This window comes from Fundulus heteroclitus, chromosome 12 (genome assembly GCF_011125445.2).
Source record: "Fundulus heteroclitus isolate FHET01 chromosome 12, MU-UCD_Fhet_4.1, whole genome shotgun sequence".
Classification (NCBI taxonomy): Eukaryota; Metazoa; Chordata; class Actinopteri; order Cyprinodontiformes; family Fundulidae; genus Fundulus; species Fundulus heteroclitus.
In genome coordinates this window covers 19,023,825-19,050,881 of record NC_046372.1, presented here as the reverse complement: position 1 = coordinate 19,050,881, position 27,057 = coordinate 19,023,825, and the positions used below count along the sequence as shown (strand labels likewise).

Below are 27,057 nucleotides of genomic sequence, written 5' to 3'. Positions count from 1 at the left end.
TGATTCCAGATTCTGTAAAACAGAGATTGCTCTTGGTAAAAATTGACTTGAGTCATTCAACCAAGAAAAGCTAATTCTTTGTCTTCCTCAAAACATTATTAAAATGTTTTTTTTTCCTGAGCCCAGCTTCGTATCTTCTTCTTAGTTAGATGTGTTGTTAAAGCCCTCATAGCAGGCTGTCATGTGTGTTCTTATCTTTTTTCTCATTTTAAACTCAGTCGAGCAGGTTTAGTCTCTACTATTATTACAACTGAACATTGTTTTCAGTCTTTTCAGTCATTCCAAACATGTTCTAGTTGTTTTTTTTATTTTTATCACAAAGTCACCAAAAGCCTCAAGTCTTCTGCAGGATTTTGTGAAACCACAGAGAGATTCAGTCGTCTGCGTCGCCTCGTCTAAGTTTCAGCCCGTCTGGTCTCGGCATTATAAATTATGAGTTCCTGCATTTGTCGTCAGTAGAAATATGCAGTTTGAACGCTCCAAATATTAGATTTAGGATTCTTGCTCTCACTTTTTGTCCTCTCATGTAGTTCCACCAATGCTGAGACAGCCTTCAGAAGCTTGGTTTGTTTCTTTAGCTGCACGTCTCTCCATCCACATGTGAGCACATTATTCAGAACATGCTGACTGGCTCCGAGGTTCCTCATGGGAGCTTATTAAGCGGATAAATCTGGACAGCTCGGTCTGTAAATGTAGCTCTGCGCAGTTGCATTTTAGGAGTATTAAACCCGCTTGTAACTGAAATAAATCATCAGCTGTGCTTATTAACATGCGACTTCTCAGCAAAAAAACCCAAAAAAACAAACAGCCTCGTAAGCAGGATTTTGATAAACAGTAGAGACTTCATTATGGGCACAAATGTTATGTGAACTTCATGAAAAAATAAAAAAATATCCTTTGTTTCTTATCTGCAGGGGTGCATTCTCAGTGGTGCGCAGATGTGTCAAGCTGTCGACGGGGCAGGAGTACGCCGCCAAAATAATCAACACCAAAAAGTTATCTGCAAGAGGTAAGAACTTATTCCGGAGTCTGTGTCGACATGTCGTCTCTGAGCGTCCTCACACAGAACGCGGTGCATTCTTTGAGTTGGGATTTGTGCGGCAGCCGCTGGTTTGGGTAGAGTTTAATGATCAGCTGCAGGAAGTCCACAGAGCTGGTGAAGGCGTAGCTCTGAAAGCTGTGCAGTCAGTCAGTAGTGAGAGGGAAAATACCCCAGCGGGGCGGGGATAACAGCTCGAGAACATTGTGATAGAAAGGTGGTGTGAAAGGAGACGACTTACTTTGACACAAGAAGACCCACAAAACTAACTGAGTTCCCTCCAGAGTCTCTAGTCTGTTACTTTTTAATGGATTGTCTCAGTTTAGCCACTGTGTTAGTTATTCATGCAAATTCAAAAATGACACTTAAACCAATATATATCTGGATCATGTGGATAATTACCGACTGAAGCTCCTCTCTGTTTGTACATAATAAGTAGAAGTGACAGAAAGATGGATACAAAGGAAAACTACAGTTAAAGGAACTTTTAAAACACATCAAAACAACATAGCAGCCCAGGGACCAGTGAGGCTAGAATGCTTGTTTTAAAAAAAAAGAATGACTAACCGTATTTTTCGGACTATTAAGTGCTCTTAAAATCCTTAAATCTTCTTACAAATTGATGGTGCGCCATATATCACATCAACACCAAGTCAAATTCCTTGTAAGTGCAAACCTACTTGGCAATAAACTTGATTGTGATTCTGATATAATTACCGTTTTGATTACTGGCTGATTTTATGTGGTGCAATGCGCTCAAAATCAGTTAAAATGTGTAAGTATGACTGGTTAGCAACAAAGCCGCTCCGCTCAATGGATATTCGGAGCATTACGGTACACTGTGTCACTACCTGATAAGACCCCTGAGCTGTCTACAACGCTGCCTGACTGTAATGTTGAAACTAGAAGTGCATTCATGTAAAGGCCCCCCACATACTCGGGTGTAGTTCACTCCACGGAGGTCCGCACGTGCAGGTAGGTGCAGAGCTAGATTTTTACGACTGCATACACGTTTTCAAGATAAGAAGACACTGAGCTGCTCCCAGCAGGCGGTCTCCAGGACGCAGAATCTCAGTCCCTCTCTGTTCTCACTGACAGGTGGGAGCCTGCTGGAAAAGAAACGGCTCTAGGTGCTCAGCTAGATAATCACACATTTTACCATCCGTTCCACCGCTTCGTCCCGCTGGCAGAAAGTCTGGGAATTGCAGGAATTTGCCAAAAGAAATGTAGACAATAGTACGCTCCACTATGAAGGTAAAACGTCCAGAGAGTCCACCAAGCTTACAGTATGCGTACAGTACGCCCGAGTATGTGGGAGCCTTTAGGCAGGCACACTCGGAATACACGCTAGAAACAATAAAGCTAGTAAGGTAATTCAGTATAAAAGTTATGTTTATTTTGGCCTTATGTGAGAAACAGGGCAGTGTAGTCCAGCTACTCTGTCCTCCTGACAGAAACGGATAGAGAGCTGTGGACGTGGAGGAGTGATATTACACACTTACAGAATTCTTAATGCGTCTTATAATCCGGTGCACCTTATAGTCCGAAAAATACAGTAAGTTGCTTTTAAAAAACATCGTTGGAGTCTTGTGATCGCAGGTAGTGTGGAAGTTCATTCTTTATTCTGAGCCCAAACAGCTTGAAAGGATGTGTCTTGTCTGGTTGGAACATCATGGAGGGATTAACGCTCTTATTTTCTAATACTGTGTTCTTGTCCAGCTTTGGGTGGGTCTGTGTTTCTGTTATTCGTAAAAAAAAAAAAAAAAGAAAGCTCTCCACATCAGATGTCTTACTGTATATTATCAGGATAGCGTTCACAGCATACGGGTTTGAAAGTAGCACTGCTCGGCCAGTGAAGGCCGGTCCGGCTCCACGGCGGTCGCTGTGGTTCCTCACACCAACACTCACCCGGTGTAAATCTCCTGCTGCCTCTGCAGCTCGCAACCGGAGACCCAGAGCCACGACTGTGCCAGGCGGCTCCCCACTGACCCCCCCCCCCCCCACACACACACACACACATCGTGCTTGTGTGCGTGGAAATGTAGGGTGTGGGGCAAGAGGCATTTTAACAGGCGCAGAATGTCTGCTCATATCTGTTTGTGTCTGTCAGTTAACCTTTTACTGCGGGTATTAATTTCCTTTGGAAACAATTGCTCACATGTCATTAATCCACGGAGACAGATTTATGTAATTGCACTCTGATGGCAATGAGGGAGAGAGAGGTGGAAGAGGTTAGGCTGTCGGGGATAACTGTTAAAATTTCAATAGAGCCGGATGCTCTTATGTTCACCATAAAGTTACATGTCGCTCCCCTTTTGACGTGCAAACACTTGGAAACACTTGTGGTGTTGCTAAGCAAGTAAATTTGACAAAGTTGTTAGGAGTTTTAGTGTTGGAGTGCTGTGTGTGTGGTATTTAAACAGTGAACACAAAGAACTGATGCCTCTGTGTCTTAAGATAATGCATTAATGACAAAAGAAATCAAATGAGGACTTTTTTTTCTTTTGCTTTTAAAAGGTTTCTGGAGACTAGACGAGCATTAAAATGTTCAGCGTTCTGTCCATTAGTTTAACTGAAGGTGTTGTGATGGCTCAGACAGTTTTATGGCGGTAATGGGAGGGGAAAAAAAAACGATAAAAGCAGTAAAATAAACTAAATCTATGATCTATGAGTCATTTGCAAGTCGACTTTTATTGTCATCTGGTGTTTTATTGTAATTGGCTTCTGGTTTTTTTGTACAGCAGCGAGCGTTTTCTGACGAGAGTAACCTTCTCCTTGATCAGGAGATTCAGGGATGGAGGGAAAGAGGATATGGAGGTAGTTTGTGTTAGAGAATAAGATTAAAAAGAAGAAGAACCCAAAAGTTATCATCCTCCTTCTTTTTGGCAGGAAGCTAATTCTTCACCATATAAGGTTATTTGTACAGAGCTTGTATTGAATTGTCATTGATTGTTTTCCTTTTTGTGTGCGCAGCACTTTGGCCAACGGCGGTTGTTCTTAAATGTGCCGTACAAATAAATTTGATGTGATTTGTTAATGCCAGAGGTTTGTTTCATGAGCAGCTGGGGATCGAGCTGGTCGGAAATGAAAATAAAATAACCTTTTTCTGATCACTGAACGCACCGTACCCAAATGATACCGCTGCGTTTTAATAACAATATTATCTGCTGTGGAAGTTGTTATTGAGAGAAAACGACTTGAGTTTGGTATTTAAAGCTGCAGTAGGGAGTTTTAAGAAAACTGTGGACTTAGTCTGAAAATTTTAACCTGCACACCTTAAAACCCCCTTATCCTTTTTCTCTGCTGTGCTGCAGCCGTACAACTCCAGAAATTGGGAGTTGCAGTCTTGAGCTTGAATGATGGTTGCGCTGTCACAGGAAGTGGGTGTGAGCTGCGCCCACATAAGAGTGATTGACACTGCTAACAACCAATCAGAGCCAGGTATACTTCTTGGCTCTGATTGGTTGTTTCCTACCGGGAGCTGTGTATTTCTGCAAATGACAGTAGGACCACTGGGAGGAGCTTTGATTTATTTTGAGTCATTTTTTTCACAGATCATCTGTCTCATATTTTACAATTTGACAATTTTAACTAATATGTAAAAGTTCCTTTTTTTTTTTACAAAAGTTTCCTACTGCAGCTTTAATGTCTGTTTTAATGATGAAAATCAAACTAACCATGAAGCAGGTTGTGTGTTGACGCTTCACTCAGGCCGCTACAATAGGGAGGGTTCATGTCGCTCCTTCAGCATGTAGCATTTTTGATAAATTGATACCAAAGTCACTAATATGCAAAAACAAGCCGTCTACCACACACCAACTCACACCCGCCTTGCGGATGTTTTAATCTAATCGGTGAAAAGGTGTATTAACGCAGAGCCGCTTCCAGCTGATAGTGAGAAGAGCGAACATATGTCGGCAAAGTCGCTCCGTTTTATCATTTAAAACTTTCAACCTTTCTCACAGAACAAGCTGGAGATTGGAAATGTCATTGTTAGGAATTGTTGCAATAGTTGGGGGCGAACCGTAACTGAATGAGAAAAGTAATAATGGTCAAAACAAATGTAGGCGATATATGTGACAGATTAAAAACTACTATAAAAAGTTAAACACGTCTTCAGCTGTTCTTAACAGCTTTGTTTTAAAGTCTTAGTAAATCCCTTTTTTTGTTCAGTTGCGCACACAGTGTGACGTCACCTCTGCTTTTGCAATAAACAATTAAGGACCTCTTGAATAACTGCCCATTCGATATGGACCATACATCTCTGATCGGTGCAAATCCACTAACACACCCAGAGTGACATCACCGTCGCTCCTGTAATAAATATGAAGGACTACTTACATGTGGAAGGCTGAAACCCCCGATATGGAGCACTGTTAATTATAGTTTGTAGAGACATTAGAAATGACCGATTAAAAGAGGTTAAAATTCAACCATAAATCTGTGATGGGTGCATCTCCGCTAACTGGTGGGTTGCCCGTCTCCTCAGCTGCTTGATGAAAGGCCGCAGCTGCGTGCAGATTTCTGAGGTGCAGCATAATCTTCCTGCTTTAAGATTTGACGATGCGAGTCGACTGAGTGGTGCGCGCGGCTCGCGCTGCGCTCCTTACTAATGGATGAGCCCATGTCCTCTGGAGCAGCGGAGCAATGTGTGAGCCGGCAGAGCTGCTGCATACTACTCCTACTCCAGCGCTAATTATAGCTCCATGACCTATCTGACATGGGCTGCTGCAGCCAGGTTTCAAGGCAACCACCGTGACTTACTGCTCCGCTCCAGAAGATGGATTTGGTTGGTGGGTCCTTTTTTTGCTCCTGATATATTTCTCAGAAAGCAGGTAAGGTCAGAGGGTTTGAACTCCCCACCCCGGCCGAGGCTACCGAAGAGGCACGCTTGTTTGGGACTGGCAGATGGAGATGGTAGCTGCGGGGAGGGCGGGGGGGTCATGGCAGAGAAGGCACCCCAGGCACTTGGCAGCTGAGGGCCATGCGCCTGTACGCCTACATGCCTTTAGCACGGGACTCTCATCTGACTCGGCCTCTCCTTTACTCTGGCACACACATTCATGGTCATCCCAACAGTTTATTTGCTGCAGTCACGATGATTCACCCTCTCAAAAGTCCCAATATTAAGCGTCTGGGAGTGGACGGCTAAATGTTTGTGCATTACCTAAACAGCCCCCCCCCCCCTCCCTCTCTCAACTTCGGCCCTGCTGCCTTCCCTCGTTGCAGACGGCAAAGGGTTAATGTCAATCCAGCTCATGTCAACAGGAAATATAGGGCAGGTCTGCTGGGCAAGGCTTCCAGCCAATCATAGCACTTGTTTATTGGCAGTGATCTGTGGACGAGGGATGCCAGAGGTTCCTGTATGGCCTTGTAACATATCACGGTAGAGTGGATGTGCATATGTGTGTATATATAGATATTTTTATATATACACACTCACACGTGTGTTTTTTTTTTTTTTTTTTTTTTTTTTTTTTTGTCTAAGATTTACCTGCAGTGCAGCAACAGCAGCAGCAGCAGCAGAGAGCTGACCTGATTTCAGTCCCCGTGCTTTTGTGTCAATGTCAGATAAGTCGTGCGGAGGTATTTAAGTGAAGGCCTAATACACATAAGCCTATTACGAAGTCAAACCACTTCAACTGTAATTGCAAATGTCAGTAAAGTCTGTCTTATTTGTTTTATAGCCACAAGTTAAGCAGATTTCTCTCTAGCGTTGATTACTCCAAACATTCTAACCCTTTTTCTTTTCTGACCGAAATGGTTCCCAAATGTCCAGGTTTGCAAAGTGCCCCCTTATCTTGATTTAAGTGATTTTTCTGCACAGGTTGCAGATATAATTATTAAACACCGCCAAAACATTTCTTTACATTTCAGCCACAAACGGCATTTTAAAAAATACCTTTTTGTGATAGACCAAAACAAAGTTGTGCATAAATGTGATGTTGAAAAATTACACTTTTTGACAAAAAATGACAAAAAAAACGTTTAAATTTTCACATCTCCAGGCCTGCTGGGCTGATATTTGGGCCAATGGAGTATATTTTATTGAGCTACCTTTATTTTGCAGTTACAGCTGCATGTCTTTTTGTGTTAATTAAAACCATTTTGGTTTTGTTTCTTTCAAGCATCGTTGCACATTTAAAGGGTTTAGTTTTTAACCGTCGTAATGCAGCCCCGGCTGTGTGTTTAGTTTCGTCCTGCTGGAAGGTGAACATACTCTGGCAGATTCTTTTAGAGGTGTGTTTAGCTCCATCCATCTCCTCACCAGCTCTTATCTTCATCTCTGTGTCAGGTCTTCCACCATTGCTCTGCATTTACCTCCACAGATCTTCATGTCCTCTCTGAACAGCTTTTCTGTTCTGCTGAAAAAGAGCATCCCCTCAGCATGATGCTGCCTCTACCACGTTACACGATGTGGATGGTGTGTTCAGGATTTAAGCTTCCTGTCACACATAACCCTTTGAATTCTGGTCTCATTTGACTCATCTGCCTTATTCTGCATGTTTGTTGTGTCCCTACATAGCTGGAATATTGAATAACTGATGATATGCACTTGCACTACCTTCAGTTTATTGTAGGCAAGGTGAATGTGTTTCAGGTATATGCCGTCATGAGCAACTTTAATCTTCATTGCCGTAATTAAATTGATCACAAATATACAATGAGTATGGGTTATAATAAGTTATTGGATGATTAATAATTGTACTATCAACAGATTCTCCCACCTGAGCTGTGGATGTTTGCAGCTCCTCCAGAGATGTGCCTCTTGGCTGCTTCTCTAATTAATCCTCTCCTGGTTTGTTAGTTCAGGAGAATGTGGAATATTGATTAATAACCTAATCTTGCTTTAAATTTATCTCAGGAGTTCTTCCTAATCTGACTAATGTATTCCTCGGTCTTCATGATGCCCCAACAAACCTTCAATGCCTTTGTGTATTTATATCGAGATTAAATTCTGGACACAATTGCTTGCACTGGCTTTTATACAAGGGCAAGCAGAGTAAAGGCATCTTTTTATCATTTAAATGCATCAGTATTTATTTCATCAGTAAATGCATCCTTTCATCATCAATTTCATCATTTTCAGATTTTCATTTGACAACTATCTGAAAAATAATGCATAATTTTCCTTTTACTCCACAATTCTGCAGTTATTACTAAAAATCCCAACAAAAAAAAAGTTGTGACATGAAATGGGATAAAATAATAATAATGGGAAAAAGTTCAAGGGGCGTGAATACTTTTACAAGGCACTCTATTAATGTCTGCGGCCAAAGATTGTCTTCCTGTTCCTCCGTTATTGTAGCATTCTTTGGAGAAAGGGGGAACATGTAAAGGTTACTCTCCATATTTCCCTGCTGCCGTCAGCCATGGTTCAGTTTATTTCTATAGCGCTGCCATTGTAAGTCAAATATTCTTGAACAGAGGTTATATCTGGCTCTCTATCGTCCTCTCCTGAGACTCCAGCCCTTACTGGCGATGATTAACCCAAATATATTCCTCTCCTCTCTGCTTGCTCTCTTCTTCTCCAGCACAAAGACTCCTGCAGACTTCACTGCCTGCTACCCTTGGCTTATCTCACTCCGACCTCGTGTTCCTGTTTGCCACATATCTCCTCTTGCTAGTTCTCTTTTTCTCCGCTTCCTCTCTCATCACCCTTCAGGACCGCTCCTTACCATCCTTCTTGTCTCCTTTATCTCTCTGCTCATTTCTTATTTACCCGACTGCTACAGAAGAAGAGCGCTGGCGTCTGGCCGACTGACAGTTTTAAAGAGCGGTTAAATTAATATTTGAAGCAGTGCATACTGCTAGGTCCGCACTACTTTACCGCAGTTGTTCACTCCTTACAGTCAGAACAACAAAATAAAGTTCTGATTTTCATCCAAGCTCTTTATACAGTGATATAAAAAGGATTCAATGTTTTTTTTTTAACCTTAGTTTGCACATTTTTAATAATTTTCTAAAAATACAACACGTTAATTGGTCGTTTCACCACAGCCATGCAATTTTTGTTATATTTTTTTATCTTCTAGTCGGCATTGCTCAGGTTTGTCACCCATAACTATTATTATATCTTACATTTTCATTCATTTCAGTTTATTTCTAAGCATCACATCACAGAATGTCAAACAGGCTTAATTCAGTGTTCTGCACAATTCAATACAGACCACATTCATTTGATCCAATAAGGGCAACATTCAGGATCAAATCCAAGCTTTTAAATTTTATCAAATCGTAACAAAACTGTTGGAGTCATTTGATCATAAGATCTCAGTTTGTAAAAAGTTGAGGAAACCTACCAGTTTTGTCTAGTTTTAACGAGGAATACGCCTACTGCAGGTATTAAAGTAAAGATAATAAATAATAAAGATTGTGAAGGCAGTTTCAAAACCCCTGAAATTCTTTAAAATCTGTCTAGTTCTACTGGTAAAAGTCAATTTAATAAGTTAGCAGAGAATGAGAGGGAGTCCAGGGAGTATTTTCTCCCACCCACTGCTCGTTAGTTGGTTGAAAGAAGAGCTACTGCAGTTCCCTCGTTTACTAAAAAGACACATTTTGTCTGTTTAGAAATACTTCTGGTGCTAAAAACACAGTCACGTCAAGGTAAGACACCAGCCATTTCTCTTTCTAATACAGATTTAGAACTACGCCTGACAAGCTATAAGAGGAATCTGTTAAGCATCTGACTGCAGGCCACCAACCGGAGCAGATTGCTCAACTAATTAACAAGCTAATTCCAGCTGATTATACTCGTGTTACTCTCTAAAGAGCAGAACGGCTAAAAGCTCTAATATTCTATGTAATCACCGCTTGATCACAAACGATCACTAGAATGAATTTGTTCAAGGAAAATGCAACACAGAAGTGATGCTTGTCAAACTTTATTAATTACAAAATATGAATTGCAATCTAATAGGCAAGAATGACATTTCAAGACTATTGAATAAGTACACAAACAACTTCCCATAAACCAATAATCAAATGACCATTTGCATTACTTTGGTCCAGAGGGCCTTAGATGGTCACTTTATCTAATCAGTTTCTGTCATGATACAGAGAAATAGCGGCGATACCTGTGTCCTCTTTTTGATGAGACTGATCATTGCCTTGGACCGACAGATTATTCTCACATTGCTTTTGTACAGAGACAGTTTGGTACAAATACATGCATAGCCACGTTTCTAAACCCACGTCATGAGCAACCATATGGTGGAAGTGGTGATCATGATAAAATAAGGTTATATACACCAAACCTTCATCCTGATAATGTTTTGATGGTCCATTTTTAACCGGAAAACAATTCTCTCTCGGGCGTAATTAACAAATATAAACAGACATCTAGCGACAGTGTTGCTGAACTATCATAATGCCGGTTTGCTTAATTTATAAATCACTTGTAAATAATTCTGTACCGTACCTGACCCTCTGTAATGCCTCGCAATAAAGCGGCAGGTCGGCGTGATCGAAGACCAACCGTTATTAATTAAATAAACAAATATACAGCAACTTTAAGAGCCTCATATCAGAACATTTACTCACATCAGTCAACTCTGCAATCAGCAGGTGTAGCGTCCGCTTCAGGGAACACCAACGTTCATACTGTATTTCCAGCGACATTCCAGTATTCCTCTTGGAATCATATTTTTTGCCGCTTTTTTTCATTGGATCTTGGAGCTTTCTTCATAGTTTACAGCCATTAGCTGCTTCCTTGTTTTAGACCCCATACTTCCGTTAATATTGTACATAAACAAAAAAGGTTTTATTCACTAACAAACTGAACAGAAACAAAGCATAAAACACAAAAAATAACAACTAATACAGCAGCAGGATGTGATAATCTTTTATAAAAAAAACTTTGTATGTTGCCAGAGTGAGCTACTGACGTATAAATAAAAATATAAAAAATAAATAACGTGGCTATGCGCATTTAACATTAAGATCCCTCCAGAAAAGTTTTCTCAGTATGAGCAGCCATCTGCCCAACTGGCTGGGGGCTGAGGACAGGATATAAAAATTACCCCATACATTATAATGGCATTGGTAAATTCTCCTTCTTCCATTTAAACTCACAAGCTTGTCTTCCTGCTTCCCATCAACTGCTCATCTTCCAACTTTTAAAACCATAAAGAGGCTCTCGATAAAAACAACAACTAATCTCTTGGTTTGATTGTCATTACAATGGAAATTGCATGACATTTATTAAAATGTACAATCTTTTAATGGCCTACGCACTGGCCTGTAGCCAGGTAGTTAGGCGTTGGTTTTAGGGGACTTTACAAGTAAAAGTTTAACACAATGGTTTTAAATCTTTTGAAAGTGTAATGTTTTTACCAGGTGTTCATTTTAACAAAAGGCGGACATTTATAGGGATCTTAAGTGCCTCTTATTTCTGGTAAAAGTAGATATTGCATGAAAAATGACTTCTATGAATTGAATTATACATAATACTTCCAGTGTGTGTGCAAAATTAATAAGACTCTAATAAAACGTTCCTTACATTCTGAGTTTCAGACCTCCGCCCTGAACTATTTCACTGTTTTCACCAACAACCACAGCTTTGCCAGTTTATTTCATGTAGGGCAGGCAAATTTGACAGCCATGAAGATGATCTACAGTAAAATGGTCATTCATGAATGTTGTTTTATGTGACCCGGTCCGTTTGATAAACGACCCGAACCCGTATGCATCCCGGTCACAAAAGAGGTTTCTGGCTCCAGCTCTGTGTGCTCAGCGATAATATATACGTCACCCATTGTGGCTGTGCCAAAGGAGGGAACGAGCAGAAGCACAATTATCCCCACACATCTTTTACAATAAAGAAAGAACACTTATACAAAGCACTGTGTAGTTAATGAAGCCTATTTCAGTTTTGTAAATTACTACCAGGTTAATTCCCACTCCGCAGTTTAATGACGCCAGCTTGAAGAGCGCCGATAACAAAAGCCCAGACACGTCGGCTGATGGACTAACCCGCGGCGAATGGAGGCTCCTCGCTCTGGGCCGTTTCTGCACTCGTATTATCAGCAGATGCCGCTGACAGAACGAAACCCGATCCTGTCACTTATGACGCCTTTTCCACCGTTTGGCATCGCGGCGACATATCAGGGGAGGGTTCGGCGCATGACGAGGTGTGGCGGAGTGGAAGTTCGGACCCGGAGTCTAGAAAAAGCAGTTCGTGTTACAGAGGCGGACGAATTGGGGAATAATGCTCAGCTTGTTCATAGGTTCCTCAACCCGAGAGAGAGAGAGGAAGAGAACAAGCTGCGGTTAGCATTGTTTTAAGCTTTCAACAGAAAGATGGTTGTTCTCGCATATTTTTCTCCTCTTCCCTCCTCCTCTGTCCCTCTTCAACACTCCCCCACTCCTTCCTCCAACTCGCTCAGCTTGTCTTCCAAGACTGTAATCACTGAGCTTACGTGACGCTGTCACTCCTCTGTGCCCATGCAAATGTCTATGCACTGCAAAAACGGATCTAAAAATAAGTAAAATGTTAGTGTATTTATGCTTGATTTGAGCAGGTAAATAATATCATCTGCCAATGGAATGAGTATTTTGAACCCCTAAAATAAGATAATTAGACATCCTGCACTTGAAATAAGATGATGGAGATGAATTGTTCCTGTTTTTAGTGCAAAAATCTTATTCCATTGGCAAATCATCTTATTTACTGGCTCAAATCAACGACAAATACACTCATTTTAAGAATATTTTACTTATTTCTAGTTCCGTTTTTGCAGTGTGCTTGGGTTTTTTTTCCCAAGCTCTTTCTGTCCCAGGATGTACTTCCATCGACTTTGTATTTTTCTGTGAATTGTATTCTTCGTGTGCTTCTTCACTGCAAAAACGGATCTAAAAATAAGTAAAATGTTCTAAAAGTTAGTGTATTTGTCCTTGATTTGAGCAGGTTAATAAGATTATTTTCCAATGGAATGAGTATTTTGACTCCTGAAATAAGATAATTAGACATCATGCACTTGAAATAAGACGACGGAGATGAGTTGTTCCTATTTTAAGTGCAAACATCTTATTCCATTGGCAAATCATCTTATTTACCTGCTCAAATCAAGGACAAATACACTAATTATAAGAACATTTTACTTATTTCAAGTTCCGTTTTTGCAGTGTTCTGTCTGTGGGCTTGTTGGATATGTGTGTCTGTCCGTCTGTGTCGATTTCTGTCCAGTCCGGACAATAATAAGCCATCCAATCAAATGATAAAATGCTTAAAGTCAAGACGAGCAGAAACGGGGCGTCTGATTTCATCGCAAAGAGTGAGAAGCATAACGAGATATGAGAAGCAAAGCAGGCCAGGTGCTCAGTGAGATCGTAATGTGCTACAACCACAAAGGATTATGGGTACCAAAAACAAGCAGCATCAGTGAGTGATTACGGCGTCAGAGCGCTCTTATATTGACCCGATCTTCTCTCAGAAGATGTGTGGAAATGTAAAATACGGAGATTTTGTTATTTCACCTCTAGCTCTGGGTCAGTTCACCCCTTTGCCAATAAATGCTGCTGTCTTAGACACACCTACATCAAATTTGTACCAGTGAGCAAGATCTAACTTTTGCTGATAGTTTACAGTGATTACAGTTTAAGGCTGGGCAATATAACGAGATTTTAAAAAGATCAAGACTTTTTAAAAAGAGATGTAAGATGAGACTATGTTGTTTATATCTAGATGGTGTATGTGGCGTTATAATTATACTTTTATGTATTCCGGTAGGTTATTTTTTTTAGCCGTTTCTCATATTTATCCACAGTATTTTGTTTAAAAATTAGCTTGTGAGACATTTGGGATAAAGCTTTGATTCAGAGATGCATTTTTATAATTACTTCATGAAAAGAAAAAAACATCGACATAAATATCGTATATTGGCATTCAGCCTAAAAATATTGAGATCTTATTTTCGGTCCATATCGCCCAGCTCCTATTACAGATTATTAAAAACACAATTTATGATTCAGTAAGCCTTCGTTTTAGTGGTGGAAACACAAAAGCCTGAACATTTCATTTTTCTGTAACATCTCCAGTTTAAAATCCAAAATAGCGACCAATTCTACACGAGATGATTATATATAAACTATATCTTTAAATTGGTCCTGCTGGAAACTGCAGCTCTTGGAGAAGTCCATCGCAGGACCAAGTCGTTCCACATTAGTGAGAGGATATTTAAAATACAGTTTTTTGATGGTAGAATCTGAAATATTTGTTAAAATTAAAATGTGGTTCCTTGGGTTTTCTTTAAAAATGCTTTTAAATCCTTCTTCCATTGCGTTCTTTTATTGTGTCGTCTCAGCAGCTGGATGTGTTAATCCTCCAGATATCACAGTTCACTCGACTCGGTGACTCTGTGGGTAGTAGTCGTCATGCAGTGGGAAGGTTGTGGGTTTGTTACATGTCGATGTGCCCCTGGGCAAGGCAGTTAACCCCAAATTGCCTACCAAAGGAGTATGATGTGACCGGGTGAATGTGGCTGTAATGTAGCGCTTTGAGAGGTCAGGGTAAGTAGAAAAGCGCAGAATAAATTCAGTTCAGTTTCTATTACTGGTCCCATGAAGGCTGGGGCAAACATAACGTTGACCTGAACCTGCGTTCAGATCTAAAGCTTAGTTTGCTGTTTGAAAAATGTATCGATGCACCAATTAATCTATTAAGCCCCCATGGTGAACGTGATAGATTGCGTAAATGAAATAAAATTTGTCTTTTTTTTTTCAGTATCTTTGGTTTGCATTTGCAGAAACCTGTTACATAACCGCTTATTCTGCACCAGAGGAAAATGTTGAGGAGACATTTTAGGAAATAGCGTAAATATTCATGCAGCAAATTTCTCCTGCAGTGCTCCATCTTAACGGTTGTTCTTTGAGCATTTATTTCTGTATCAAAACTTACGTTTCAGCCATTGTAACGCATCCCGCCGTTATAAGAGTCATGCTCATGACGAAATGCCCCAGTCGCAGATTTAAAACCGGCTCTGTGTCCGTCTCTCGGTCCTTATCTCTGTTCATGTGCTCCTTTGCAGATCACCAGAAGCTGGAGCGAGAGGCCCGGATCTGCCGCCTCTTGAAACACCCCAACATCGGTGAGGAGAGCTTCCACTTAACGCCAACCCAGGGAAATATGCACATTAAATCTAATTCACGCTCAAAACATTCACATAGTTTACTCAAAAAGCCACATTAATAGTGAATTTTTATATTCTAGAGGAAAACTAATGCTGTAATACATCCTCCTGCTGCTTAAACAGATCATTTTATTGTATATTGTAACTATATGATGTAAGACTCTATTATTATTATGACTCTCTGTGGTTTCGTTCCCTCACACGCTCTCCCTGCTGGTTTTTTTTTTTCTACTCTTCTTTAATCTCTCAGTTAAAATGCAGCAGCAGCAGCGATGCCTCGTGTTACTAGGAGGCCGTTAAAAAAAGGCCTCGAGTCGTCTTAATGTGGATTTTATGGTACAGCACAATAAAATTACAGCGACTGCACTAAAGGTCTACCCCTCGATCTCTTCCAGTTCGTCTTCACGACAGTATATCAGAGGAGGGCTTCCACTACCTGCTCTTTGACCTGTAAGTCATCCTTTCTCTCTCCTCTTCCTCTTCCTCTTCCTCCTCCTCCTCCTCTCCCTCGGTTCCTGTGCACCCTCTGTGCATTTAGCATTGCGTAACTCTCTCCTATATTTACCCCATCCCTGTCACCGCCGCCACCCACACCCTCCACATCCATCTCTCAACAGTTCCCTCTAGTTTCCATGGCAACGCTGTGGGAAGGGGGGGGGGGGTAGTGGAAGTGAGGTTTATTTTTTTTGGGGGGGGGGGGGGGATTAAACGGGGTGAGCTGAGGAGAAAACAAAAAAATGGTGACGGAGTCCTTGTTTTTGGGTTCCTTCGTTGTTCCTCATTTCTGTCGTTCTTTCCGTTTTTGCAGTGAAACAATAAAAACTGGAGCCTCTGAGATTGAATAAACGACTCTAACGAGTTGTGTTTGAAACAGGGTGACCGGAGGGGAACTGTTTGAGGACATCGTAGCCAGAGAGTATTACAGCGAGGCGGACGCCAGGTAAGGGCGCAGCCTTGAAAACGGGCCCAGTCCTCGGCTCAGAAATGTTCCCCCGTCTTTTGTTGTCTTCTCTTGTCTCTACCTCCTTTTCCTCTCAATTTCCTCTCCTTTTCATTTAGTTCCTGCTATTTTTTTTTGTATTGTCTCACCCCTTTGTTTCAGCTTCATAAACATGGTGTTTGTGTGTTATTTCGTCTTTGCCTAGTTTGCCATCTTCCTTTTCTCCACTGTACTTGTTAGTTCCTCTTGCTATTTTTTTACCTCCTTTAAATAGCTATTTTATTTTCTCTCTTTCTAACTTTAGCTCCTGCAGTTCCTTCGCAGAAGTATCTATAACCCCCCCCCCCCCCCCCCCCCGACCTGGATTACACATTTTGTCACATTACAACAAAATACTTCAGTGTATTTTATTCGACCAGATAATAATTTCAAGTGCAAAGAAATGGTTTAACATGTTTTATCAGTAGAAACAGTGTGAGGTCTATTTGTATTCAGCACCCCCGTATCAAAAGTTTGTAGAACCACATTTTACTGCAATAAAAGCTGCTTAGTCTGTTATGGTATGTCTCTACCAGCTCTGCTAATCTAGAGATGGACGGTTTTGTCCACTATTCTTTGCAAAATAGTTGAAGCTTAGTCAGGTTTAACTTGGAGCGTCTGTGAAATGCAATGTTCAAGTTTTGCTGCAGATTTCTAATTACACTGCAAAACGGGAACTAAAAGTAAGTATAATTTTTTTTTAATGAGTGGATTTGCCCTGAATTTGAGTAGGTAAATAAGATTATCTACCAATGGAATAACATTTATGCACTTAAAATAGGAACAACTCGTCTCCATCATCTTATTTCAAATGCATTGTATCTAATTATCTTATTTTAGGGGCCAAATGCTTATTCCATGGGCAGATAGTCATATTTACCAGCTCAAATCAAGGACAAATACACTAATATTAAGAAAATTTGACTTACTTTTAGTTCCCTTTTGCCCTTTGACTAGGCCGTTCTAACTCATACAACTGGTTTGATCTAAACCATTTCATCGTAGCTCTGGTTGGATGTTGAGGGTTGTTGTTCTGCTGGAAGGTCAAATCATCTTCTCTGTACCTACTGAAGAAAATAATCCCAACATCATTATGCTGCCATTACCAGCATAATGAAGACTCCATGGGGATGGAGTCTTCAGAATAATGTGCAGTCTTAGTTTCCCGCCACACCGCTCTTCCATGAAGGTTAGATTGTGGACAGATTATCCTACCTGCTATTTGTTCACTAATTATCTCTAACAGATCTCTGAGGTCTTCACAGAACAGCTGTTATAATGCTGAGGTTAAACCACATGCAGGTAAACCTCATTTATTAATTAGGTTAAGGCAATTGGTTTCACCGGATTGTATTTAGGGACATCTGAGTAAAGGGGGCTGAAAACAAATACACATTTTCACATTTTTATTTGTAAAATATATATCAATTCAAGTCTGTTTCCTCTACTCTTCAGACAAGCACTACGTTATGTTGATCTATTACATAAAATTAGCGTAACGTACATTGACGTTTGTAGTTGTAATGAAACAAGAAGTAAAAAAAAAAAGGTTAACGGGGGATTAATACTTCTGCAAGTCACTGTATGTTGTCAGATACTTTTTCTTTTTTTCTATTATTCTTCCCCTTTTTATTGCTTTCTCTATCACATTATTCGCCAGTCACCCTGACATGGCGTTCCTCTCTAAAAGAAGTCAATGGTTTGACCAATATCAGGTTTAAACGTAGACAGTTTGTTAGTTTGCTGTTGATAAATATGGAGTCTGTTGTGAAGCTATTTGCAGCACTTTACTTTTAATAAATAGACTATTAAAATAACAATTGGATTTCCACCCAGAGTTTACTGCAGGGTTAATTAGATGCTTTGACAGCCATTAGCACTGGGACTTTCAGTGTTTATTTACCAAAAATAATGAAAACTACTGTATATCTGTCTTTTAATGAGTTTTCTGCTGATGTTTTATAAATTAGAATCAACAGACTCTCTTTGGTCAAACCTTAAGTCTTTTTTTAAAGACTTAGTGAAATTTGCAGGTGCGCCTTATGCTGTTACGTTCTCCCTCATCGTCCTTCTCCTTTGCTTCTCATCACAGTGGAAAAGATAAAAACAATGTCAGCGGATCTGAAGTGTGAACTGCGATGACAGTTTCACTTTCTTTCTTTCTCTGGTTTTGTTCTTTTTCACCCTTTTACCACCGACTGTGCTGTTTTTTTTTTTTTTTTTTATCTTAACGCCCACTGCCCCCTGCTGACTCATCGCCACACACAGTTCACTTTAACCATCGGCGGAAGAGGAAATGGAGTAGTGGGGGGGTGGACAGACAATAGGCTGAGAGAAGAATGAGAGAGATACTTGAAACTGACAGTTGTGAGTGTGGGTGTCAGTCCATTCACCGGCATTAAAAGCCGAACGGAGTTTTCCCGTGGTTTTTCTTTTGCTTGAATAACTACAGTATGTGACAGTAAACGGTCGTTTTCAGCTCCAATCTCTGCTTTTTAAAGCCGCTTCAATTGCAGCTTGTTTTTATTCTAAAAGCATTCGCTCTAAAAACGATTGACTTTCCTGAACAAAAGAGTAGGATTTGGGTTTTTTTTAGCTTTATTTCTATTTATTTTTGGTTTGGACCTGATCTAAAAAAGGTTTTATGACTGTTAACGGGTCTAAATTACTGACGCTTTTTGAAATGGGTGTCTGTGTTGCACATACAGCTTAATTCACACAAATGTGGCAACGTGGCTGAAATCCAACATTTCATCATTGATGCATCAGAACAGGGTGGCCAACCAGTTTAGCATCAGCAGCCAGAATTAAATCCAGCAGCTTTGCAAAGAACAGCACAACAAAATGTCCACACATTATTAACAGCTCAAATGCCTTATAACATAAACCTAAACATAACAGATTTTCTTATTCCTTAACTGATTACATGAAAATAAAAACAGCTGAAGCCACAAAGTCTCCTCAGGATCACATAAATGGTACCCTCTTTCCTCATATTTAAGCTAAGCCTCTAACCAATGCATTTCTGAATACTCGCTCTCTCACAAGTATTAAAAGAATAATGTAATTAATAGCAAATCAGCCATGCCGTTACTTCAATTGTGACCGAATCTGTCAAAATTAGCTTCAAAATGGATGAGAAGATCTTAGTAAATACGTAATTTAAGGCAGCAAATGTTTTTTTCCTTTCTTTCTTTATATTCCTCAATGTTGCAGGGGAGGTGTGCAGGGTCACCGCGTACATGTGTGCGGTACCAATAAAGCAAAAATGACGTTATATCATGAAGTGACAGAACCTTCTGGGTTGACTGGGCTCCCCCTAGTGGATCTGTTGCAGTAACTGCAGCAAACATGGCTGAACGGCGGACGTGTGTAAAGCGTGGAACACAGGCGGTAGTTAATATTTATTTCAAAATAAAGGATATTTCTAATTAAAACACCCCACAAGCTGCAGTTAAAAAACAGAAACGTTGACAGATCAAGCAAGTCGCTGCGACCCACACAGAGCAGGCAGAAGATCCGCATGTGGCACGGGAGCCACGCGTTTGCCACTCCTGCATCAGTAAGTTCTGTTTAAAAGAAACTTCATTAATGGGGAAATATTAAAAAAAAACTTTAGGTCTGTGTAAAAAATATCACTGACTAAGGGCTATTTTATTCATAAAAAACAGCCTAATTTATTCTTTATTCTAACCCCTGAAGGTCATCCTAGAGCGTCGTCGCTTTGGGAAGAGTTGGGGATCCTCTAAATGTTCGTAGTCTCCTGGAAAGGTCTCTGTAAAACTCAATTTGCAATGTTTTCAAAAACAGGTTGCAAGTTGTTTTTGTGTTATTGTTAAGCCGTTTTGTGGCTTAAAAATATTTAAGGGCTTTCACAGAATTTTCAACGCTAACTTAGTTTACAGTGAAGTCTCAACAGAACTGCTGTAATTATCTGCTGATCATAATGATCAGACAGGAAAGGAAAAGCCCAGCTTGACGTTTAGCTGTTAGCACAACAAGCTTTAACAATTAAATCAAGGCAGCTGTGACCTGTTTTGTTTCCCAACTGAGTGCCTGATTAGCGGCTAGCATCGATTTAATCTCATCATTTGTTGCTTCAGGAGTGAAGAATTGTTTTATTACTCAGCCCTTGACTGTAGTTTTATTGGATGAGAGCTGCTGGTGTGTTTCCAGCAGCACCAACAGGTGGTTGAGAAGCCCATAAATTACTCACAGCAAAAAGGTCATATCCAACAGTGTTCGGTAATTTGTTCCCTTTGTTGAAGACAGACCCATGTTATACCACAGAAAACGATACATCGCAATTAAGCCTGAAATGTCAGATGTCAGGATTGTTTGAAATCGTCTGCAGTTACTAAGGATCTTAAATAAAGGTTTGCCATTTCAAACATTTAATCTGATGTACCCTTTGTTGTAGACTGAAACATGGAGGGCCCCACTGTCGGGTGTAAATCCTCTAAATAAATCAAGATTCACACGCCACGTCACTATTCTTTGCCCACACAATTTGCAAAAAAAATTAATGTAAGAAAAAAAACTATAACAAAGGATTAATTTAAAGGATAATTAGGATCCTCTAACAAGGTTGTTCTCAAACTAACAAAGTTTCTTCAAATGTATAATGTTTTGTCATTGCAGTAGGATGCTTGCAAAATATGCTGCAAGTATTTATCAGTCACAGACTGCATGAGGTCTTATCTTCCTTTATCAGTCCCTCTGGCTGCAGAGCATTAATAATGCTTATTAATTTAATAAAATCACTGTCCAGCACCAGACAGTTCAGAACTAAAATGATGCCATGTCCTTATTATTTATAGCAAGGTTTCTCCAGACGATTCAAGTTAGATGCTTCTCCACCTCCTGGCTCTCCATTATAGCTCATGTTGAACGTACCTGACCCAACCGTTGAAGAGATGATGAGCATTTTAGGAGGAGCAGGAATATGTCGAGCATTATATCCAACATGGGGGTAGACAGTGAGGACAGAGAAGGCTGTACTTTTCTACCGAGCCTAGGTCCTTCAGTGTTTGCTGCAAGATGTTGCAGATGTTGTATAACTGTTGTAAAGAGTAAAATCTCATCTGCAGACATTATATCGCCTCAGAGCCAGACTCTTAGAAAAAAAGCTGAACAAGCTGATAAAGGAGGCTGGCATGGGACTGCTCTGCAGTCTCTAGAGATGATTTTCAAAAGAAGGATGCTTCATTAAATATGAAGGACAACCCTGATCATTGTCTTCACAAATCTTCTTCATACCCGCTGTGACCCAAAGCGCTATTGGAGAACATTCCTGCCCATAACCATCATCAGGTATAATGGCTCTTTGAAGAAACTTGGACAGTGAGGGTTATTTCAACATCTAAATTCTCTTTTTCACTAATAATGTACTTTGAATTTAAATAGATTTTTTGAAATTATTATTATTGTTATTGAAAGTCCCACTGGCCTAAAAACCAACCACGGTGTGGACCTGTGTGGACCTGCACTGTGGACAGAATCGGCTTAATAGCTTTCCATCAGTTTGTAAAAAAACAGCTGGATGTCAGCCATCTGTTTCTCATCTGTGGAGCAGCTAGGGATCTTCAGACAGAGCCAGGTTTGTTACTGAGAAACAATGACAGCCATTGCTGTCTGGGACTTTAACCAGTCATATTGTAAACCAATTAGTGTAATCGTTTCTTAAAATATATTTATATCTTTGTAATCGTCAAAGTAAACCAGTGACGAATGTTCAATCAAACGTTGTCTACAATAAACACATTACTTGACATCTTTCACTGAATTTCTACACCGATCATCTATTAATCTATTAATCTCAGATACAGATTGATTTCCTCTGCTGCACCATCCCTCCAAACTTTTCAGCAGGTTAAATATTACCTGGAGTTTTCTATTAATATGTCAAAACTACACATTTAGGCATTTTCAGCACCTGGCAACAACAATCCTCTCACGTTTGTTTCTAAGATCAGTTTTAGCTGTTCATCTTCTTGCCCAAGAAAGGGAAAAAAGAGAGAATGTTCTTAGGTGGGCATTGCTAACTGATTACAGGATTTATTGTCCAGTGTTTAGCGATCCAAACGTTATAAACAAGCATCTAAACGGACAGTGATAGATTTCCTTTTTAGAAGATCCTGGAGCGTTTGCTCCTTCATCTGAATGTCACTCATTCAGGCCAGTACCAAACACACACACCACCCCGCCAGCCTGGCTCCCTTGGAGACGAGCAAGAAGTGGGACTTTAATTAGCCACGATAATTAGTCTCACTCTCACTCAGACCCCAAACTGTGCAGAATCACACCTTGTCGCCCCCAGTCAGAATCTGTCAGGGTTCCTTTTTAGGAACACTCGATCAGATCAGGACCACAATGAGTACATTTGTGAGTAAATTACACCCAAGTATAGATCGGGTAATCTTCTCCTAACTAGAGGCCATAAATGCTCAACAGAAGTTATTTAGTTGCGTTGATGTAGCTTTACCTGCACATAAATTTAGCAAAGGGCGGCGCACCTGGCAGAGCTCCAACGTTCTGCGCTGGAGCTAGACTTATTTATAGTTGAGCAGTAGGTGCAACATGGCGTTTTAAATTATTAGCACTGTTTACAAAACACTCCAAGCCGCTTAGAGACACTTTCTAGGCGTAAAGATGGGCTTTCTGAAACTCAGTCTGCAGCTGTTGCTCCTCAGTGGCCAACATTTAAAATGTTAGCCGGCTTCACAGTTTAAGAAGCCGAAAAAGATCAATAGTGCATACGTCCAACTGGCCGTTAAGTTAACAATAGGTGGTTTCTAACATTTTATACATATCACTCCCCATGCACTTGGCCAAATTCCACTCAACTTTCTTCTGTGGTTCTACGATACTGGCCTTATTTATGACAGCTCACATCTTTGCATCATATCATGGCACGTTTGATTCTTAAGGTGGGAATTAACAAAGAGAACCTAAATAATGGCTTTCTCGGAAGTCGTATGAGAAAACTTTCATTTCAATTTTATTTATATAGCGCCAATTCATGAAACATGTCATCTCAAGGCACTTTACAAAGTCAAGTTCAATCATATTATACAGATTGGGTCAGATTATACAGATTGGTCAAAAATTTTCCTATATAAGGAAACCAGTTGATTGCTTCAAAGTCTTAACAAGCAGCATTCACTCCTGGAGAAGCGTAGAGCTACAGGGAGAGTCGTCTACATTGTACATGGCTTTGCTGCAATCCCTCATACTGAGCAAGCATGAAGCGACAGTGGGAAGAAAAACTCCCCATTAACGGGAAGGAAAACCTCCGGCAGAACCGGGCTCAGTATGAACGGTCATCTGCCATTAAAAAAAAACAGGAATAGGAATTAAAAAAATATATGTTTAGTTGTTATTTAGACAGACATTACTGTTTAATGGAAAAGTAAAAGAACAATAGAAGAAGGTAGGAAATGTTGTAGTACCTCTAAGGTAGACATGCTTATTGTGCAGAATATCATGTCATTGTGCCCTTTAATTTGGCTGCTTATTTTATTAGCAGACATTCTAGCTCTCAAAGTTTGCTACAAATGGTAGATTGTTAGTGTTACCTTGAAAAAGAATGAAGTCTTGCACTCATGGTATGAAAGCAAATACTGTTTGTGTTTCAAGATGCTGAGTTCAGTCCTTTATGAAGTGAGGCAAAACATTTTATGGCGTTCCCTGTTCTTGGTCCACCGTACACAGCTGACTGGCAGCCCACAGCAACAGGTGGAGGAGCGTCTTATGTTCTGTTCAGAGAAAATTTCAGTTTTTTTTTTTTTAGATTCTCACTTTTAACAAGAATTAACATGACAGGATTTAGGTTATCTTTTTAAATTATTGTTGGCTTTTTTTAAAACCATGATAGCAAATGATGGGGCAGATTCGTTCCAGCGAAAGTCTCATTATATAGCAGAATATGAACCCTCATGTCGCATAACTTTGTTTTACTTTAGACATGCTTTTTATGGATGACCTTCCAAAAAACACTTTACCTTCAGTTCCCAGGATAATATTTTCAAAGAAGCTAGGTCTTTAGTCTTTCTTTACTTGTTCGTCGCTTCTTTTTTTAAGTATGTTTACACGAAACACATACATTTGTTTTAGAAAATAAACAGGATTTATACTTATATTCTTTTTCAAACATGATCCATTTACCTTCCTGCAAAGAATTGTTGTTGCCTTTTTTACCCAATATAACTATGGATACAGTTTTTACCTGCTTTTCCTACCCTGTCGTGACGGACAGGCAGGTTCTTTAAAAGGACTTAATGTTTTTAGACAGTAAGACATTAGAGAGTTGCACAAACGAGTAAACAAAAGAGATGCAAGCAAGTGCTCTTCAATTTCTAAATGCCATGCTGTCAAGTTGCACACCACATGCCTGTTCCTTTTATTCAGCAAGGTTTCCAAGCACTTTCTGTTTAAATCAAAGACAATTTTTTAAAACAAAATAACAAAGACATTTAATCAAACATAAAGGCCAGGAGAGAAACAGAACAATCTATGACTCGTCTGAGGGAGGAAAGAAAACTCTAAAGATGTGAACTTGTGTGTTGATCTTTACTTATTTTAAAAGTTAAATATGACCAGAAATCGATAGTCTCTTCTCGAATCTCTTAAATCCTGAGGGATTGTTGAGAAGCCATTGATGTTGAAAAATAAATGGCAGTAAATTAAGCACTTTGCAGTCTTAAGAGATCAAAATATTGATTTATGTTTTTTCAAAGTCAAATCCACCGTTTTTCAGATAAATGTAACATCCTAAAGTCAGCAGTTGCTTCTGATCAATTGTAGCGCTTGCCTCAATTTAGTCAAATATATGACCACCTAATCTTAAGACTTGTTTTTTATACCTTCACTATTTCTGTCTGTTTGGTTTGCAGCCAACCTTTCTGCTTTTTAATATTGTTACAAGGCAGATATTGATGTCAGAGCAGAAAATTAAGTTACAGCTCTCTCCATGGAACAGAACGGAAAGTCCTTTGGGTTTCTAGCATTTCCAGGCTTTATTCTCTGTTTCCTAAAAGAAATGATTTGATTCCTATATGCAGCCTAGGTTTATGTAGCACCAGTTTATTTTGTGTTGACTCTGAGAGCAGCTGTGCAAAAACAGAGAAACCCTTATAAGGGAGAGTGATGCTATGATTTAAGACTACCAGCCACCTACTAAATGGTTGTTAGTCTGTTTTTTTGTCTGTTGAGTTTAAGACAGAAACAGGAAAACCCCAAATCTTCACATGAATAAAAAGTCTAATGATAGATTTATTTATTAGACTTTACTCAGCAGGTAATACAGGTTAATAAAAAGGTCACAGCCTTCGATTTTTACTGTAGAATATTGAAGAAAACCGGTGACAGATTTTGACAAATGCTTTTCTCTGTTAGCTTTGTTTTGGTTGCTATTTGGGTTCCTTTCATGGGATTTTAAGAGTAAATGTAACAATACATAAAATGCTTGGTTAGTGTAAGGAAAAAAAAGTCAAATCTGCTTTTAATAACTTGTAAACATTTATATTAAAACATTTAAAATAGGCAGAGAAATCTGTATTAGGGGTAAATGTTAGAATAGGAATAAAGATATTTATAGAAATATTTTTTATGGTAAATTGCCTTAAATGACTATTAATGACCTGTGAGCTTTCCACAACTTTTCATGTTAATAAACACACATTTCAATGTACTTTCCCGCAATATTTTGGGATAGACCAATTACGAGTAGTACACAATTGTGAATTGGAAGGAAAACGATGAACAAATATATATATATATTTTTTTTACATATAGAGATCTGAAACAAATTAGGCATTCAGTTGTATTCTGCATCTCTACTCTGATTCACCTGAATAAAATCAAATGCAGCAAAATGGCTTCAGGAGTCATTTAATTAAAATAAAAATTCTCATTTGGATACTTTTATCAGAATATAAACGCTGTTTTTTTTTGTTAAGGCCTTAGAAGTGTATTCATTCTGTAATAAACAGACAATTTATAATAAAATAAACCACAAGATTTAACCTTAAACATTTACTATATTTCAGTTTTGTCCGTCAGACCTCATAGGTTTGGGTCATCCAACGACTTAAAGTACACGTTGCTGCAATAATAATTACTGAATGCGGCAGAACGGTCTTAGTGATAATAAGGAAGCCTCCGGCGTGTATTGTTTCCAGCTGATGCATCGGAGGAGAGCATCCCGTGGTGTGTTTATGTGCGTGGTTCAGACGCCGGGTGCATATGCATCTATCTCTCTGATTCTCTCTCTCAGTCCTCCCACTCACTAGACACAGTGTGGGTTTGAATCCTGCAGGCGGCCCCGTCTCATCACATATTCTGTACATTACTGCCTCTCGTCACAATGATTCTGCAGCACACACGGATATTTTCAATGCACACCCACTCGATGCACACACAGCTTTGTGGGGAGGTTTGTCGATGCAGAGTACGCACACTGTGCTGTTTTCCTTTATGGATGGAAAAACGGCCACCTCTCCACCATGATTCAGTGACCAGCCCATGCACAACCTTTCCTGTCTTTTTAGTATCTCTTACTTTTCTATGCAAAAAAAAAAAAAAAGGTGATTTATCTTTTCTATCACAAGCTGCCTTCTATGTTCTGTACTTTTTTCCTGTGCCAGTGTTGTTGTGATTTTTGTCTGGCAGGTTGCTCTGCTCTGGCCGCTCTTGTCTCATCATGTCTAAAAAAAAAAGAAAAAAAAAAGAGCAAGACGAAACATTTTTGTCTCCTCCACCTACGCTCGCTCGCCCACCCTTCCCATTCCTCTCCGTCTGCATCACGTTTGTCTTCTTCTCCTCTCACGTCCACCGTCACTCCTCTAATCTCACCTGCCCTTCTTCTCCTCTGCAATCTGGGTTTCTTTGCCCTGTCTGTCACACTGCTC

General features: G+C 39.8%; 1 protein-coding gene across 50 annotated transcripts in view; it reads left to right on the top strand.

Annotated features, from left to right (window-relative positions):
• The window catches only part of LOC105920517 (calcium/calmodulin-dependent protein kinase type II subunit beta), a 100,033-nt gene that overhangs the window by 11,622 nt on the left and 61,354 nt on the right, over positions 1-27,057 (top strand). For all 50 annotated transcript variants that reach the window (XM_036144143.1, XM_036144146.1, XM_036144140.1 and 47 more), the window contains exons 2-5: positions 915-1,009; positions 15,067-15,126; positions 15,564-15,618; positions 16,043-16,108. In XM_036144143.1, coding sequence (XP_036000036.1) covers positions 915-1,009; positions 15,067-15,126; positions 15,564-15,618; positions 16,043-16,108 — 276 coding nt within the window. The remainder of the gene's footprint in view (positions 1-914; positions 1,010-15,066; positions 15,127-15,563; positions 15,619-16,042; positions 16,109-27,057) is intronic.